Genomic DNA, 17,463 nt, shown 5'->3' with positions numbered 1-17,463 from the left:
CGGGGCGCAACCTAGACAGGCACGGACTCGGCTGGGCGGGGCGGCGCGCACGGATGTGCGTCATCCTTGGTGCCCGTCGGCTGGCAGCTGATTGGCCTGTGTACTCGGGGGCGGGGCACTAGCGGCCGAGGCGATCAGCGGCTCGCGGGCGGTTGGTCCGGCTCTCCGCTCTCGGCTCTCTGGTATCGCGGCGCTACCGTCGGGCTCAGTGCCATCTGGTACTTGGGGCGGGCGGGAGGCATGGCTGGGACTCCCGCGCCGGGCAGCAGGAGGCGGAGTGAGCCCCCGGCACCTCGCCCTGGCCCGCCGCCCGAGATTGGGCTCCCCCCGAGCAAGCGGGCTCGGGGCTTCCCTACAGCCGCCGCGCCGGACCCCGAAGACCCGTTCGGCGCGCACGAGGACTTCACTGCTGACGACCTGGAAGAGCTCGACACCCTTGCGTCGCAGGCCCTGAGCCAGTGCCCTGCGGCGGCTGGGGACGTGTCCAGTGAGTGCTCCTCGAGGCCTTTTCCCCGGAGGGTGTTGCAGACCACGACAGATCCCCTTGAAGGCTGTGGCTTCAGAACCCCCATGGCGAGCGCTGTCCCGGTGTCATGCACCGATGGTGCGCTTTCACCTTTTTAAAACATAGGAACACCCTGATTTAAGCAGAGGTTGTGTTCCAAAAGGTCATTTGATCTGGGGGAGAAATGTATCAGGAATGTCAAAAAGCCATATAAATACAGAAAGCTAGGTTGGCATTTCACTTTATTTTCTAAAGTTTAGGACACTCGGTTCTTGGCTCTAAGCAGAGATCCTTGGAACACAACCGATGCAACGCACCACCATCAGAACCATCACTGCCTATGCATGGGGACCCATTCTTGTGACAGGTTTGGGAAGCTTTAGATTTTATGAAGCCCACTGTCCCCCTTGGACAGTGTAAGCATGGGAGGGGCCTGGCACAGGCAAGAAATGAAAGAAATGTATTGTTTTATACATCCAATAAACTGCTAGGGGCCCAAATGTTAAGAACTGCAGTAGATGTAGCAATCACCAAAATAGGAAAACTCCTTCCTACATGGAGCTTACACTCTAGTTGGGTAATGAGTGAAATCTTGTGGGGCTTCCAGAAGAGAAAGGTTTTTAGGGCACCTTGCATCTGTACTTGGATATCTCAAGGTATCTTAAACTTAACACAATCATTTCCTGGAAACCCAGTCCTCCTTCAGCATCTCCAGAAAACACTGGTTGATGATCAAATGTTCCACAAGACAATGACTAGCACCACTCTCCATCCGGTGCCTCAAGGCAACTATTCCCCCTTCCTTGACCCTATGTCTAATTCCTTTGCAAATTCTGTCAACTTTACCTTCTTAATCCATCTCTGAAATCCATCCTATTTGCATCATGTCTACCAACTCCCTGATCTTTGCTACCATGATTCCTCCCCTGGACAGTAGTCTGCAAAATTGGCTCCCCATTTTCAGTCTTGACTCCCCACAAGTCAGACTTCATGCTGATGTTTTTCAAACTAAAATCTGGCTGTGTCTCACACAGATATATGTGAACATCGTTACTGAAAGTGCTTTAATGACTTCCCACTGCTTCTAGTATAAAGACCAAAATCCTTAGTATGGCCTGCAAGGCCCAGCATAGTCTGGCTCTTTCTTACTCTCTGGGTTCTAGCCACACTAACTTTCCTTCATTTTTTGAATTCTCTCTGCTTCCTTAGAATACAGGAACTTTATACCTTGTTCTTTCTTGTACACTGAGTGTTCCTTCCATCCATTCATCTCCACTCATCTGATTGATTCCTGCTTGTCCTTCAGTTCTCACCTCATTCAAGTCTTCCTTAGAGGAAAACTAATGTTCCAGTCATTCCATTTGGGTCAGATTGCCCTATTATAGGCTTCCCTGTATTTGTTCTCCTCTGCAGCTGTTCTCACAGTTGTAATTTTACAGTTATTTATGTATTTGTTAAATGTCCCATAAGCAAGGACTGTATCTATTTTGTTCACTATTACATTGTACCGTTAGAGACTAATATCATGCCTGGTGTATTGTAGGTGCCCAGTAAATATTGTTGAACATAGATCACTGAGTTCTAGCTGGTGAGATCTCCACGTCACCTTTTAGCCTTTAGATGAGACTCTTAAAATTGGGGTGAGGAATGGGGAGAGGGTGATAGCATCTCTAAAAGACCATTTATGAGCTTGAATCATGTTCTTAGGTTGGAAAATACCTATATTGCTTACTACATCTTTCTCTACTTTGTTTTCAAGAGTGATTCTTTTCAGCATTTTCTGGCAAACGTAGGAAAATGTTGAGCCCTGAAAGGTATATGGAAACTGTTTTTTACAGGTATTCATAAGGTCCACAGATTAGATGGGATGTCAAAAAATCCTGCAGGGAAAAACAGACAAGGTGTTCCAGTTAAAGATAATTTCGAATTAGAGTTACTTCAGGCACAATACAAAGAACTTAAAGAAAAGGTAAGTGATTTGTGGTTTTTGTAACTAATTCATTTCACTTATTCATTGTACAATGAAATGTATAAAAGTGTTAAAACAATAATCTAGATTTATCCCCATGAAATGAGAGAAGTCTGGGGAAAGAAAGCCAGAAAATTTAGGCTTAAAGGAACGAAATAATGAGCTTTGTAACAGCCAAGGCAAGGAAAAAACACTGTATGCCAGACCCAAGAAGAGATACAATCTGTTTTGACACTGAGATGAATTTATAGCACTTATCTTTATATGAAGAACACAACATTGTAATGGTTGCTATTTTCATTAGCAGTTTTGCAAGAAAACAGACATCCTTCATATGACCATCTGTAGGTCCCTAAGAAAACCAAGAAGATAATGTGGAATTTTAATTCTGTGAAGTGTGTGACCCAGATTATTAAATGCCTCTTAGAGCCTAAAGAATTTGCACATGAGTGTGACAAGTGTATCTTTATCTTACTGAATATAGGCTATCCCATGAACAAGCCTAGCAGACCATGGTGACATCTGGTTGGTACAGATATATTTTGAGCACTCATTGGTCTATAGGACTTGTTTTTTCTATGCTTTCTCCATCTCCCCAGTTACATATTAAAATGAAGTACATAAGTAATTTTCCCTTACAAACTTTTCACAAGATAAATTTGGGATTTACAGCTGAAGGCAATGGAAGAAAAAGTCCTCATTAAGAATGGAGAAATTAAAATTTTGCGGGACTCACTGCATCAGACAGAATCCATTCTAGAGGAACAAAGAAGATCACACTTTCTTCTTGAGCAAGAGAAAACCCAGGCACTCAGTGACAAAGAAAAGGAGTTCTCCAAAAAGGTGACCCAGAGCATTTGTTTTGCATGTTATAGCTTTGCCTGCTGAGTTCCTTTAGAAGCAATGAGCAATGTTGCCTATAAATCTTCTGGGGAGATTTCAACAGTTGTTTTTCTTAAATACTTTCTGCTATCAGCTAATCGCCATGTACTTTTCTTCCAGGGTCTGCATGTGGTTTGATAAAAGACTTAGATGAAACTCTGCTTTGCTGTCATAGTTGGTCTTGGGAGGAATAAATTACTAGCTTAGACTTTCTAGAGACAGGTTTAAATTAGGGCCCTTTTGGTAGATCAGAAACTTAATTGAGCCAGGCACAGTGGCTCACCCCTGTAATCCCAGCAACTCAAGAGGCTGAGGCAGGAGGATTGCTTGAGGCCAGGAGTTCAAGACCAGCCTGGGCTACATAGCGAGACCCTGTCTCTAAAAAAATAAATTCAATTGACGTAGCTTATGCCAAAAGGAAGCATATTGGCTTCCATGACCAAGTCTGGGAAAAACAGATGTGCTGGGGCCTTGAATGACTTAAACGTTGCCAGGACACTTTTTTATTTTCTCTGTTATAGATAGGCTGCATCCTTATGAAAGAGGATGTTTTCTCTAGAAGGTTGTGGGCTCATATTTTATAACTCCAGAGCACAGTTAAGACTTGGGCTCCTTCATTTCAAGTTTTAAAATTCTGAGGAAGGCTCTGATTAGTCTAACTTAAATTAGATGCCTGTCCCCAGACCAGTTGCTATAACCAAAGAGATGACGGTTCCCATTGAAGCCATATTGTCAGAAATAGGGAAGTGATTGTTTCCAAGGAGGGGGAGATGCTGTTCTGGGAAGAAAAACAGTAGGTTTCCCATACATACCACCACTGTCCTTCAGTGCTTCCCCATGCTTCGATCCCAAGGATATGGGGTCTTATTCTCTTATTACTGCATTCAGCAAACTCTAAATAAGCACTTACCTGTGCTCAGCACTACTAGCAGTAGTTGACCTTCCATATAAGTTATGAAGAGCAAGGAATTTGCAGTCAGACATCTAGGCTTCATCACACAGAAGTGGTGATCTCCAGGTAATAACCTAAGCTCCATGACTCATTTCCCTTATCTGTTCCAAGAAATAACCAGAGAGGTGGGGAGACTCAAACATTCCTGCACTTACTGTGTCCGGTGCTGTGCCTGGGACAGAGCGTGCTTGGAGAATAATGGCAGTTATTGTTGGCTGTAGTCCTTGGAGGCCAGAGCAGCAGGTCTCCCTATATTGTACAGGGTTTTGGTAAAACTATTCCAAATACTCCGCCCAAACTTTTCAGGAAGACCTGGAATTGTGCACCACTATGTTCATTAAAAGGTCAAATGTTATTGCTGAGATATGGCACCTTGCCAAGCTCTGTGCTGGACGTGTTACATTCATTGTTCTACTTAATCCCCCTAACCATGATGAAGCCAGGTATTTATATTATAGATTCAGAGAGGCTAAGTAAATGGTGGGGCTAATATTTGATTGCTCACAATAGAGTCAAATATCTTTCTAGAGTACCATGCTGTCATTAGGAAGAAAGCTAATGTCAGATATTTTAGGACATTTATATCACAGCAGACTTCTCCCCTGCCCCCTTAGAGACAGGGTCATCTCACTCTGTCACCCAGGCTGGACTCCTGTGCTCGAGTGGTCCTCCCACCTCGGCCTCCCAGAGTGCTGAGATTACAGTCGTGAGCCACTGCGCTCAGTCCACAGCAAACCTTTTTTTTTTTTGGAGATAGTCTTGCTGTGTCGCCTGGGCTGGAGTGCAGCAGCGTCATCATAGCTCACTACAATCTCAAACTCCTGAGCTCAAGCAATCCTCTTGCCTCAGCCTCCTGAGTAGCTGGGCATACAGGTGTGCGCCATAATGCCTGGCTAATTTTTTTCTAGTTTTAGTAGACACGGTGGTCTCACTCTTGCTCAGGCTGGTCTCGAACTCTTGACCTCAGGCAATCCTCCCACCTCAGCCCCCCAGAGTGCTAGGATTACAGGCGTGAGCCACCATTCCCAGCCCCACAGCAAACCTTCATATGTATTTTTCATTGTTTTTCCTTCACTAGCTTGGGATTTTGAAGCCTAGAGATATTTTTGTGTATATAATGGATGGGGCCACTACAAGTATGTTTCTTTTGCCTTCCAGCTCCAATCATTGCAGTCAGAACTCCAGTTTAAAGATGCCGAGATGAATGAATTAAGGACAAAGCTTCAGAGCAGCGAACGAGCAAATAAACTGGTTGCTCCCTCCATTTCCCATGTCAGGTAATGATGGTGCTGGAGGGGTAGTTCAGTTTTGCATTGTTTAATAAAAAGGCTGTATTACAGTGTCAGACTAGTCCTGAATGAATATTGTTTAAACTCTGCAATCTAGGCAGAGATCCTCTTTCCTAAAGGATTCAAGGTGGTTTGGATTAAACTTGAAGGGTTTGAGGCGTCACGGCATAAAGGCCCGTACTCTAGAGGTACCTCCTCTGTGGGGCACCTTATAAACACAGTTCCTTAGGACTAGAAAAGGCTGGAAAGGTGATCTCCAAATTTGGGGGTGGGCCAGTCTTCATTTTGATGTAGCTTGTTTAACATAACAGATTTTGCCGAAAATATGAGTGTATTTCAGTTCCAGCTACTTGCAGTATTTTTTCTGATTTGCTGCCCTGGGACCTTTGTCCAACAGCCCCCTCTTCTGCTGCCAGATGTGCTCAGTTTGTTAATGGTCTGTGTCTTACCCTCTGCCTGCAAGACAAGTCTGGCACTATCAGTGTCAGCCTTGAAATTTGAACAGTGTCAGTCAGGACATCTTTTTCTGGTATTGAACATTCTACTGCCTTTACTCATAATGGGCAGAGTGTGAAATTGAACTCTCATGTCTTGTGTAGTCCATATAAGACAAGAGAGCTGAGGGAGTGCTCTTAACACATCAGTAACAGAAAGGTCTCAGCATTGTATGATCAGATCAGAGCATTAAGACTGCTTCTCTAACATAAAGATGCTGGCACTGAAGAACTTACTCAGTTTTCAGTATACTTTCTAATAGGTTTATCAAAATGTTAATATTTATTTACTTTGATAAATCTCTTTCTGTTGAAAGTCTTTGGATTCAGTCTGTCACTATTAAAAATTGGTTATTCCAACACTGTAAAGATTTTTTTTTTTTTTTGTAAAGATGTTTTGATGGAATTGGAAATAGTAAAGGAATTATGGCCAGTATTTTTGGGTGATTAGAAAAATATGGTAATAAACAGAAAATGTTTTCAATAATTTGGATCAAAATGCCTGGAATGTTGCACTGCTGTCCTGACAAAGAATGACAGGTGTGTAATAAATAAAATCTTTGGTTAAAACACCTAGACATGAAAAGTCTAAAGTTTGTTAGAAGTTTTATAACCCAGTATTTTAAGTGGTTTTAGCAGAATCATTACTTTCCTTTCATAGTTAACTTTCTCCAGTCCTAGGAAAAGTCCTTCTGTGGTTATAAAGTCAGAAGCATGTTCTCCACAATTTGGAAAAACATCTTTTCCTACAAAGGAGTCTTTTAGTGCTAACATGTCCCTTCCCCACCCCTGCCAGACAGAGCCAGGATACAAGCCTCTTGTGGACAGAGAGGGTAAGTCAGTCTATTGCTATATAACAAACTACCCAAACTTAGGGTTTAAAACAACAATAATTACTTTCTCCCTATTTCTGTGGATCAGCAATTCTGACAGGGCACAGTGGGGTTCAGGTTATCTCTGGGGACTGGAATCACTGGCAGCTTATTTGAGGCTGGCAGATGCATTTCAAGGTGGCTTACTCGTGTAGCTGGCAGTGTAATTCCTCTCCACAAGAGGATACTCAGTAGCCTCTCCACAGGGCTACTGAGTATCCTCATAACCTAGTGAACGGCTTCCTCTAGAGCTTGCTAACCCAGAGCGAGCCAGGCAAAAGCTATCCTTTTCATGACCTAGCCTCAGAAGTCACATAGCATCACTTTTGCCACATGCTATATGTTAGAAGCAAATTACTCAGTCTGGGCCGCATTCAAGGGGAAGGAAACTAGGCTGCACCTTTTGAAGGGAGGTGTATCAAAGAATTTGCAGGTTGTTTTTTGTTTTTTGTTTTTTTTTGAGACAGAGTCTCACTTTGTTGCCCAGGCTAGAGTGAGTGCTGTGGCATCAGTCTAACTCACAGCAACCTCAAACTCCTGGGCTCAAGTGATCCTCATGCCTCAGCCTCCCAAGTAGCTAGGACTATAAGGTGGGTGTGTGCCACTGCACCTGGCTAATTTTTCTTGTTTTTTATAAGAGACAGGGGGGTCTTGCTGTTTTGCCCAGACTGGTCTCAAACTCCTGGCTTCAAGTGATCCCCCCATCTCAGCTTCCCAAAGTACTGGGATTACAGGTATGAGCCACCATGCTCAGCCTGGGCATATTTTAAAACCATCACAGGCAGCATCAATTGACCATTCCAGAAACATAACTAGTATGCAGGGACCTGTGTTCCTTTCATAGTCCAGCCTTGCGTTTGTATAACTTAGTCCGGACTGAGGGAATGCTGTTGCTTTCTGGAGTGAGGCAATCTAACATTAATAGGTTTTCACTCTGAGACACTGCTGTGCTGGTTTATCTTATAATTCAGATATAGTGACTGTCTTCCCACCGTTAGCCTTTTCACATCATTGGCCATCATGCCACTTCTGAGAAACCACAGGCCACTCATATTTTTGGCGTCTAGCAACTAAAGGGGCAGTGTGGGGTAGTGTAACAAGCAGGCAATAGAGCCCAACAGCCTGGGAGTCCCAGTCATACTGCTTACTGGCTTATGTGATTTGGGCAAGTCCTTTCACCTCTTTGCCTCAGTTTCCCTATATGTAAAACAGAGCTAATGATAACAACTCCTTGTAGGATTGCTGTGAGGAACAAATGAGCTTATATGTGTAAGGCTCTTAGAACAGTGTCTGGCATATAATAAACACCATGTAAATGTTAGTGGTTATTTTTTTTGTCTAATTACTTCATTTTGAAGAGAGGCAAACAGCTTAATTTTCTTTTCCTTTCCTTGTATGAGTTCTTATTTTACATGAGGACGGTAAAAGATGCAAGGGCTCTTGAGCTGCTTTGGCTCTTGTTTTGGTCCAAGGTTGAAGACGTAAAACAATCTATGTTTTAAAATCATTACGTGTAAGAGTTTCTGATATGCCTGTGCTTTTGTGGTCAAGTTTTGATTCACATTTTATCTAGTTTCAGATAATAAGACCTACAGTCTCAGAGGTAAGCAGATAAAGCAAGAAGAGTCCCAGAAAAGCTTTGTTGACAGCTGGAGGCAGAGATCAAACACTCAAGGTACCAGAATCCATGCTTCTCCTACAGGGACCTGCATGGCTCCAGTTGTTGTCTGTGATACCGAGTAGAATTGCCTGGGGAACTGTCTGGGGCTTTGAGAACCAGTGGCCCAGGCAGTCCTTCAGAGAGTCTAGGGAAGTGGACATCTATGACTTAAGCAGAAGACTTTATAAAATGAAAAGGGCCAAGAGCAAATATGTCCCAGAGCCTTCCACACCCACAGACATCTTTTTTTTTTTAGACAGAGTTTCACTCTGTTGCCCAGGCTCTAGAGTGCCATGGCGTCAGCTCACAGCAACCTCAAACTCCTGGGCTCAAGCAATCCTCCTGCCTCAGCCTCCCGAGTAGCTGGGACTACAGGCATGCGCCACCATGCCCGGCTAATTTTTCTATATATTTTTAGTTGTCCAGCTAATTTCTATTTTGTTAGTAGAGCCGGGGTCTCACTCTTGCTCAGGCTGGTCTCGAATTCCTGAGCTCAAATGATCCGCCCATCTTGGCCTCCCAGAGGGCTAGGATCACAGGCATGATGAGCTACCACGCCCGGCCACCCAAAGGCACCTTAACAGGGCTTAATGGCAGCTTAGAGGACAGTTGGCATCCAAGAAACCCTCACCTTTTCCTTCTGAGGCCATAGAAAAGGTCTCCCATGGCCATGCGTGATGGCTCAACCCTATAATCCTAGCACTCAGGGAGGCCATGGTGGCAGGATTGCTTGAGGTCAGGAGTTTGAGACCAGCCTGAGCAAGAGTGAGACCTCGTCTTTACCAAAAATAAAAAAATTATCCAGGCATGGTGGCGTGCACCTGTAGTCCCAGCTACTCAGGAGGCTGAGGCAGGAGGATTGCTTGAGCCCAGGAGTTGGAGGTTGCAGTGAGCTATGATGATACCACTGTACTCCACCCAGGGCGACAGAGCAAGACCCTGTCTCAAAAAAAAAAAAAGAAAGAAAGAAAGAAAAAGTCTCCCGTGTCAGAACCTTCTAGAGTCACCTTGTCTTCTGCAGGTTCCATTTTGATAAACCTGCTCCTGAAGCAGCCTTTGATCCCAGGGTCATCCCTAGGTCTTTGCCACCTCCTGAGCAGTTGTTCTGAGTCTCCTACTGGCATCTTCTTGCAGCCACCAGGGTTTGGCAGGTAAGCGTAAAACTGCTGGAAAGCTTGTTTGGGAAGGAGTTTCTAGGAAGCAAGTCCCTTTCTGGCCTTGGCCAGCCTGGGAGGTCTGTGGAATGAGCCTAGAGAATTTGGCAGAGAAGTTATCTGTGGCCCATGACCTTATCTCCATCCCATACTTATCTATTTTCTTTTGTGTTTGTTGCCAGTACCTTGGCTGGGATTTCAGGCCTCAGGACCACAGGTTCTCATGATGGGTCATTTTCCCTCTCAGCCCTGAGAGAAGCACAGAACATGGCATTCACTGGACTTAATCTAGTTGCCAGGAATGAAGGCTCATGTGACGGAGACCCAGCAGAGGAAGGCAGAAGGGCCTTCCCGCTCTGCCAGCTTCCTGGAGCCGTGCATTTCCTCCCTCTTGTACAGTTCTTCATCGGCTTACACTGCCAGGCTCTGCAGGATTTGGCAGCAGCTAAGAGAAGTGGAGCACCTGGGGACTTACCAACACATTCCTCCTGCATGAGCTCTGGGGTAGAGGCCAGCCCTGAGGATTCAATTTGCAACCTGGAAGGCTTCTCTGTAGCTTCACTTAGCATTCTTCAGCACCTGGTGTGTCACAGCGGAGCAGTTGTCTGCCTATTACTGTCAGAAGTGGGGGCAGATTCTGCTGCTGGGGAAGGAAACGGGAGCCTGGTTCACAGACATAGTCGGGGAGATACGACCTCAGCCCCCAGGGGTGTTGCTGATGAACAAGGACAGCATCCACTATTGAAGATGCTTCTTCATCTATTGGCTTTCTCTTCTGCAGCAACAGGTCACCTTCAAGCCAGCATTCTGAGCCAGTGCCTTAAAGTTTTGGTGAAATTAGCCGAAAACACTTCCTCTGATTCCTTGCCCAGGTATAAAGCAGCACAGGAGTCATGATTCTTTGTGGGTCTTACTGACCTTTTAAAGTTTAACCTGTGGCCCTGTACTTTGCTCACATCTTGACTTACCTACACTAGTCAGTTCTAAGGCTTGGTTCCAGGAGTTCTGAAGTGATGGGAAATGGGGCCAGGTGTTAGGAGAACCAAGAAAGTGGTTTATTTGGTTTCATTCTGCCTCTGAACAACAGGTAAGCAAAAGGCACTCATGATAAAAGGAGGCTGTTAGCCACTAGGGAAGAGGATCCTGCCCTAGGACAAAGGCTGAACCAAGAGGCCTCTGAACCCGAGATGTGGATCAGGTGAAGACTATGTACCACAACCACATTGAAATTTAGTGGGTTCCCTAAGGAAGCAGAGGGTGTGAGGAGGCCCTGCAGCCCCTGAACTGACCTTGCCGGAACATCTGACCATCATCATTGTGCCCATCTCTAGCATGAGTCTCAAGTTGCTTGTTTTTCTCAAGGTTTGTTGGAAGTGGTAGTATAGTGAACCTTGCTAATGAACACTGTTATCATAAATTCCTAACTTGGGATTCCAGAGGCACAAGATTGGGAGGAACTATAAATGCCATCCAGCCCACGGCCTCATCCAATAATCCAGTCTCCCTCCAAGAGGCCAGTTCTTATGTTGGAATGACTCTACCAGCTGGACATATCCTAAGTCATCTCATATCTGAGCTTGGCATTCCTGTTTCCTAAAAACACTTCTGGATCCAGGTTTCCATCTGAATATTTTTGGTTGGTCTGGTCCATGCTCAGAGCTGGACACAGTATTGTAGTGTAGTGTGGATGTGGAGGGGTGGAAGGGCAGACCCATCACCCAGGTGCCTGGCAGGAGCCCAGCTCATAGCGGCTGTTTGTTTGTAAATGAATGAATCCCAGAAACCATGTTTTTATCAATTCTCTTGGTAGACACATCATCATTCCTGTTGAGCTTGTCCATAGGGACACTCAAAAATTTAATGGCTGCTCACTGCAGGCCAAATGCCTTCTACTCACTGGCTTGTGTGACACACTGTATCCTCACACCCAGCACAGAGCCTGCTCACTGTAAGCACTCAGTATTTGCTGAGTGAATAAACCCTGAATCGAGGCAGGGAAAACTGTCTGAAAGCCTATGGGGAGCATGCTGGGCAGGGGGTGGGGGTTAACCCAGTGGGTCTTCTGAGCCACTGCCCCATCTCTTTCTGACATCGTCTCCCACTCAGTGCTTCTCTTCAGAACTCCTTAGTGCTTAAGCTAAACCCACTCCACACAGCTTCCTGTTCACCTTGGAGTGAAAGCTAGGGGCAGGAGTGTTGTTGAAGTTCTAAAGCAGTATGCGACATAGGAAGCAAGGAAGGCTACAGTCTCTTCTGTCCCTCAGTGCCCTTGTAAAGGACATCCTTGCCCACCCCGGCTTGAGAGCAGATCATCTCTGTCTCCCTAGACCTAGTACTTTAGAGCACATAGGTCTCATCCCAACTTTAACCAAAGTGGCATGACTTCATGATTTACCTATTTTGTATACTGGAGCTCTGCATAAAATTTCATTTAAAAAGAAGGTTCTGATGCTATCAAAAAATAACTTGGAGGCTGGGCGTGGTGGCTCACGCCTGTAATCCTAGCACTCTGGGAGGCGGAGGCGGCTGGATCATTTGAGCTCAGGAGTTCGAGACCAGCCTGAGCAAGAGCCAGACCCCGTCTCTACTAAAAATAGAAAGAAATTATATGGACAACTAAAAATATATACAGAAAAAATTAGCCATGGTGGCGCATGCCTGTACTCCCAGCTACTCAGGAGGCTGAGACAGAAGGATTGCTTGAGCCCAGGAGTTTGAGGTTGCTGTGAGCTAGGCTGATGCCACGGCACTCTAGCCCGGGCAACAGAGTGAGACTCTGTCTCAAAAAAAAAAATTAAAAATAATAATAATAATAATAACTTGGAAACTACTATGTTGTATAAAGGTGGATTTTTGTTTTGTTTTTTTGCAAATACTTTTAGGGGCCTTATAGCAGATTAGTTAGGGGCCACTTGCAGCCCAATAATGAGAGCAGGTAACAGCCAGGTTAAATTCCAGTTTCCTACAAAGTTCCACATTCCCTGGCAACAAAAGAGCATTCAGCTGCTTGTCTGCTGTGCAGGATTTGCTCTAAAAGAAGTTCATCCCACATAGTGAGACCTCGCTTCCTGAGGACACAATGAAGGTGTCCTAGACACCTGTGCTATGCTCTGTGCCGAGACACTGCGGAGGTATGAAAGGGTACACACATAGCCGGACCCTCATGCTCCAGGCTATGTGGGTTGAGCAAACACCAGTTGCCTTGGGGCTGGGTTTCTTGGTGATAGTCATCCCTCTGCCCCCCACCCACGCACAGCCCACAGTGGGCACCTTTTCACACTGGCAGCAGAGGAGACCGATATTTTCCAACTAGTAGAGAAAATGCTCTTCCTTGCCTTACGAGTGGTCTCATAAGGTCCAATCACAGCCAAGTCTGTGTTTGTTACCTCTGGAGCCCTGGCCAGTCCTTTGATGGGCACAGAATACTTCCCTTATACCCAAGTTATAACTTGCATCCTTGTGTGGGAACAAAGGCAGGAAAGAGCCTGGGGGTGTGAAGGCCAGGCAACCCAGGTCCAGGGGGTCATCTCCCATTTACTGGGTGATGCTGTACCAGATGAAGGCCTGTTGTCTAAGCCACAGCAGCCTTGCAGTGGAAGTTAGCACCTGCTTGTTCACAGCAAGTAGGAAGTGGCTGGGCCAGCATTTGAACCCAGGGCTGGCTGACTCAAGCCTCTTTGTACTGCCCTGCTCTCATTTCCTGTTACTAGTGAAAGATGAGGGTGGACTATGGAATTGAGGTTGCGGGTGTCACGTCTCTCTGGGCCCCTGTCTTTTAGGTTCCAGTGCGTGTTCCGGGTGCTGCCACAGTGCCTCAGCCCAGAGACGCCGCTGCCTAGCGTGCTGCTGACTGTTGAGCTCCTCTCCCTCCTGGCAGACCACGACAAGCTTGCTCCTCAGCTCTGTTCCCACTCAGGTAGAGCGGGGCGGGCAGGCAGCTGGGCTGCTCCTGCAGACTGGAGGGAAGGGTTGTGGCAGGGACGGGGCCTGGGGCCTCCAGAGGGCTTCTGCAGCTAGTGGCCTAGGCCCTGGGTGAGAAGGGGACACTGAGTGAGAAGTGGGGCATCCTTTTCAGAAGGCTGCCTCCTGCTGCTGCTGTACATGTACATCACATCAAGGCCTGACAAAGTGGCCTCGGAGACACAGTGGCTTCAGCTGGAACAAGAGGTAAAAACTCCAGAGACCCTTCTAGAGACTGCCACCCCATCCATCCTAAGAACCCACGGAATCTCCTTTCTTTGGGGAGAAAGGGGGCTTGAATTCATTTTAGTGGCAAGAGTTTATCAAGAGCTAAAGAGGTAAGCTCAGTTTGGGGGCTCCACGCTACAGATGCAATACAGGTGACCCCAGGTTGTCACAGGACTTGCCAAAGTTGCCTGATAACTGATCCTATCCTGGCTTTGGGGCCTCGTGGCTGGAGGTGGGCGTGGAGGCAGGTGGGTTGTTGATGAGACACAGGTGCTGATGCTGAGTCTGGCCTGGGAAGGCCCCACAACACCACGTCCTGGCCCCATTTGAGCAGATAAGCAGTTGCTAAAGCAACTGGAGCTCCCGTAGGAGAGGCCTGAGAAAGCCCTTGCTATGACTGGGGTCTCGTTCTGCCCAGGATGGAACAGAATCTGTTCTTATTCTAGGCCGTGTGGCTCCTGGCTAAGCTTGGTGTGCAGAGCCCCTCCCCCCCGGTCATGGGCTCTGACTGCCAGTGCAACGTGGAGGTGAGTAGGCCAGGGGCAGGCAGGGGCCAACAGCACGGCAGTTCTGTTGCGTAAGGTCGCCCAGTCCATGGACCTCATGCCTGACTCAACCCTCCTCACCTGGGCTGAGCAGGTTGTTAGGGCGCAGGACATGGCGAGACCAGACCTCAGTCTGTGCCCTCTGTCCCTGCCAGGTGGTCAGAGCTCTCACGGTGATGCTGCACAGACAGTGGCTGACAGTGCGGAGGGCAGGGGGGCCCCCAGAGACTGAGCAGCAGAAGCGGACAGTGCGGTGTCTGCGGGACACGGTGCTGCTGCTGCACAGCCTGTCCCAGAAGGACAAGCTCTTTTCCGTGCACTGCGTGGAGGTCCTGCATCAGTATGACCAGGTGATGCCGGGAGTCAGCATGCTGATTCGAGGGCTTCCTGATGTGACCGAGTGTGAAGGTGAGCCGGCAAGAGAGCCCCCCACCCCCGCCCAGCCTGCGTATGGGCTCTCCCTGAAGCTCGGGAGCAAGTCAGACTCCCTGGCATTACCTCAGCAGCCCTCTGTCCACCACAGCCATTTCTGGCACGGAGGACACTTGAGGACACTTTCGTTGTCTTCCTGCCTGCCCTGGTTCCTCTCTGAGCATACTGGGCTGCCTTTTGCCCGTATCTGTTGAGTTGGCCTGGCAGAGCCATGGTTTTTCCAGAAATATCCACGTCTGAATTGCCTTTGTATCACTTTGCTTGCAGTAGCTGAGGGAGCAAGGCCTGGGCGTAGAAGGGACTGGTTAGTTCCCGCGGGCGTTGGGGGAGGAGAGGTGGAGCCTCCCCCTGTCTCCAGCGCCTTCGGGCCTTCACCATAGGACCCTCTTCCTTTTGGCTCAGAGGCGGCCCTGGATGACCTCTGTGCTGCGGAAACTGATGTGGACGACCCCGAGATGGACTGTGGCTGAGGCCCGCAAGCATTTGGCCACGTGGTGGCACCAGCACCACTGCTTTCCTCACTTCATCAACTGATTAAAAGCAATAACCAGCAGTTCCTGCCGAGACCACACTGGCCTTGTGTTTGCTGAGTCTGATCTGTTTGGCTGAATGGGAGGGGAACCAGGGAGGCTGGGATCCTTCTTCCTGTCCCTGGCTGCAGCTGAGACCCAGTCCCCATGGTAACTAATCTGCCTTGAGGAAAGAGCCCTGCCCTGCCCGTGGAATTGTCCTGAGTCATGGCTTTGGGCTGGGGCCATGGGAAGAAACCATTGTGTGGCAGGGAAGGAGGCGGCCCTTGGCCCAGGCCTGAATCGGGAAGGTCTGAGAATGTGGGGCCAACAGGTGGGCACCAAAGGGCCATGGCAGGGGCTCCCGGCAGTGCTTGAGACCTGGAGCTAGCCTGGCACCACAGCCTAGTCCTCCCAGCTGGCTCTCGCTGCTGTAAGGACCCTGGTGCATGGCGGCAGCCAGCAGGCCCACAGCTGGGGATCTGAAACGGCCTCTGAGGTGCCTCTGGGAGGGTCCAATGTGCATGAGAGGGGCAGACCAGGCGGGCTGACGGGCAGGGCGGGCCTGGCTCACGCAGCCTGTGGGCGGGTCCAGGCTGAGTTTCGATTCCCGCCACTGCTGCCAGCATCTGGAAGCAGAGGGAGAGTGTGCGCCGAGTCATTGCTGCTACGGTAAGTGTGGAACCCCAAAGGGATGGGGCAGGAACGCCATGGGTTTCCCCCACCCCAGACTAGGTGGGCACCAGGAGAGGGGCCCCTCCCTCAAACAGTAGAGTGTGCTTGTCACACTGAGGAAACCACCCCTCCCTCTCTAACTTCCTGCACTGAAAGTGGGCCCTGGAGCTCAAGGACAGTGCCAGATAGCACAGGGAAGGCCTGAGATGTGCTTCTGCCTACCCCTTGCCCCCACCCCACCCAGTTTAGATCTTTCCAATGGGCACTCACGCCCACCTCAACCCCATGCTCCTCCCCAGGCTCAGCCGCAGGTACCTACCCCACCATGGGCTCGCAGGCCCCACCCTCAGGGCCCATGCAGACCCTCATCTTCTTGGACCTGGAGGCCACTGGCCTGCCCTTCTCCCAGCCCAAGGTCACGGAGCTGTGCCTGCTGGCCGTCCACAGATGCGCCCTGGAGAGCCCCCCCACCTCTCAGGGGCCACCTTCCACAGTGCCCCCACCACCCCGTGTGGTGGACAAGCTCTCCCTGTGTGTGGCTCCGGGGAAGGCCTGTAGCCCTGCAGCCAGTGAGATCACAGGGCTGAGCACACCTGTGCTGGCAGCACATGGGCGTCAATGCTTTGATGACAACTTGGCCAACCTGCTCCTAGCCTTCCTGCAGCGCCAGCCACAGCCTTGGTGCCTGGTGGCACACAACGGTGACCGCTACGACTTCCCCCTGCTTCAGGCGGAGCTGGCTACGCTGGGCCTTGCCAATGCTCTGGATGGTGCCTTCTGCGTAGACAGCATCGCTGCCCTGAAGGCCCTGGAACAAGCTGGTAGCCCCTCGGAGCATGGCCCAAGGAAGAGCTACAGCCTAGGCAACATCTACACACGGCTGTATGGGCAGGCCCCACCGGACTCACACACAGCCGAGGGTGACGTCCTAGCCCTGCTCAGCATCTGTCAGTGGAGGTCACAGGCCCTGCTGCAGTGGGTGGATGCTCACGCCAGGCCCTTCAGCACCATCAAGCCCATGTATGGGGTCACAGCCTGTGCCAGGACCAACTCAAGGTCATCTGCTGTCACAGCCACTGCAGCCCCAGCCACAGACAGGAATACAAGTCCCAGCCTTGGTGGGAGCAGGAGACCTAAGGCTCTTTCTCCAATGAAAGACTCTGGAGCCCCACCCAAGGAGGGCCTGCTGGCCCCACTGGGTCTGCTGGCTTTCCTGACCTTGGCAATAGCCATGCTGTATGGACTGTCCCTGGCCACACCTGGGCAGTAGGCCAAGAATGACAATCTAATAAAGACTCCCCTAGCACTGAGTGGTCACTCGCCTCCTACCCTCCTTG

General features: G+C 48.8%; 2 protein-coding genes across 5 annotated transcripts; both read left to right on the top strand.

Annotated features, from left to right (window-relative positions):
• Positions 1–143: 143 nt before the first annotated feature.
• On the top strand, positions 144–15,518 carry LOC123623315 (ATR interacting protein). 4 transcript variants are annotated; one of them, XM_045530326.1, is made up of 14 exons: positions 144–487; positions 2,344–2,474; positions 3,147–3,317; positions 5,467–5,585; positions 6,767–6,924; positions 8,537–8,638; positions 9,645–9,774; positions 9,960–10,649; positions 13,557–13,693; positions 13,853–13,944; positions 14,412–14,492; positions 14,666–14,918; positions 15,210–15,246; positions 15,345–15,518. In XM_045530326.1, coding segments are annotated over exons 1-14 (2,349 nt in total). In that variant the 5' UTR covers positions 144–240; the 3' UTR covers positions 15,346–15,518. The 4 variants fall into 4 exon arrangements, with proteins under 4 accessions (XP_045386282.1, XP_045386281.1, XP_045386283.1 ...); XM_045530325.1 differs by lacking the exon at positions 15,210–15,246 and having other exon boundaries at positions 13,856–13,944; XM_045530324.1 differs by lacking the exon at positions 15,210–15,246 and having other exon boundaries at positions 146–487.
• Positions 15,519–15,601: 83 nt separating this feature from the next.
• Positions 15,602–17,436, top strand: TREX1 (three prime repair exonuclease 1). Its single transcript, XM_045530328.1, has 2 exons — positions 15,602–16,123; positions 16,426–17,436. The coding sequence occupies exon 2, from the start codon at positions 16,452–16,454 to the stop codon at positions 17,394–17,396; it is 945 nt and encodes a 314-aa protein (XP_045386284.1). The 5' UTR covers positions 15,602–16,123; positions 16,426–16,451; the 3' UTR covers positions 17,397–17,436.
• The last annotated feature ends 27 nt before the right edge of the window (positions 17,437–17,463 follow it).

This window comes from Lemur catta, chromosome 18 (assembly GCF_020740605.2).
Source record: "Lemur catta isolate mLemCat1 chromosome 18, mLemCat1.pri, whole genome shotgun sequence".
Lineage (NCBI taxonomy): Eukaryota > Metazoa > Chordata > Mammalia > Primates > Lemuridae > Lemur > Lemur catta.
Note: the sequence above shows the minus strand (reverse complement) of the source record. Positions and strands in the feature narration are given on the sequence as shown.

Excerpts from the sequence above, each read along its gene's own strand:
- LOC123623315 (XM_045530324.1), top strand. The coding sequence starts at position 241 with ATGGCTGGGACTCCCGCGCCGGGCAGCAGGAGGCGGAGTGAGCCCCCG. Across the intron at positions 5,586-6,766 it reads CCCTCCATTTCCCATGTCAG|TCCTAGGAAAAGTCCTTCTG; the intron begins GTAATGATGGTG and ends AACTTTCTCCAG. Across the intron at positions 8,639-9,644 it reads GCAGAGATCAAACACTCAAG|GTTCCATTTTGATAAACCTG; the intron begins GTACCAGAATCC and ends TGTCTTCTGCAG.
- TREX1 (XM_045530328.1), top strand. The coding sequence starts at position 16,452 with ATGGGCTCGCAGGCCCCACCCTCAGGGCCCATGCAGACCCTCATCTTC.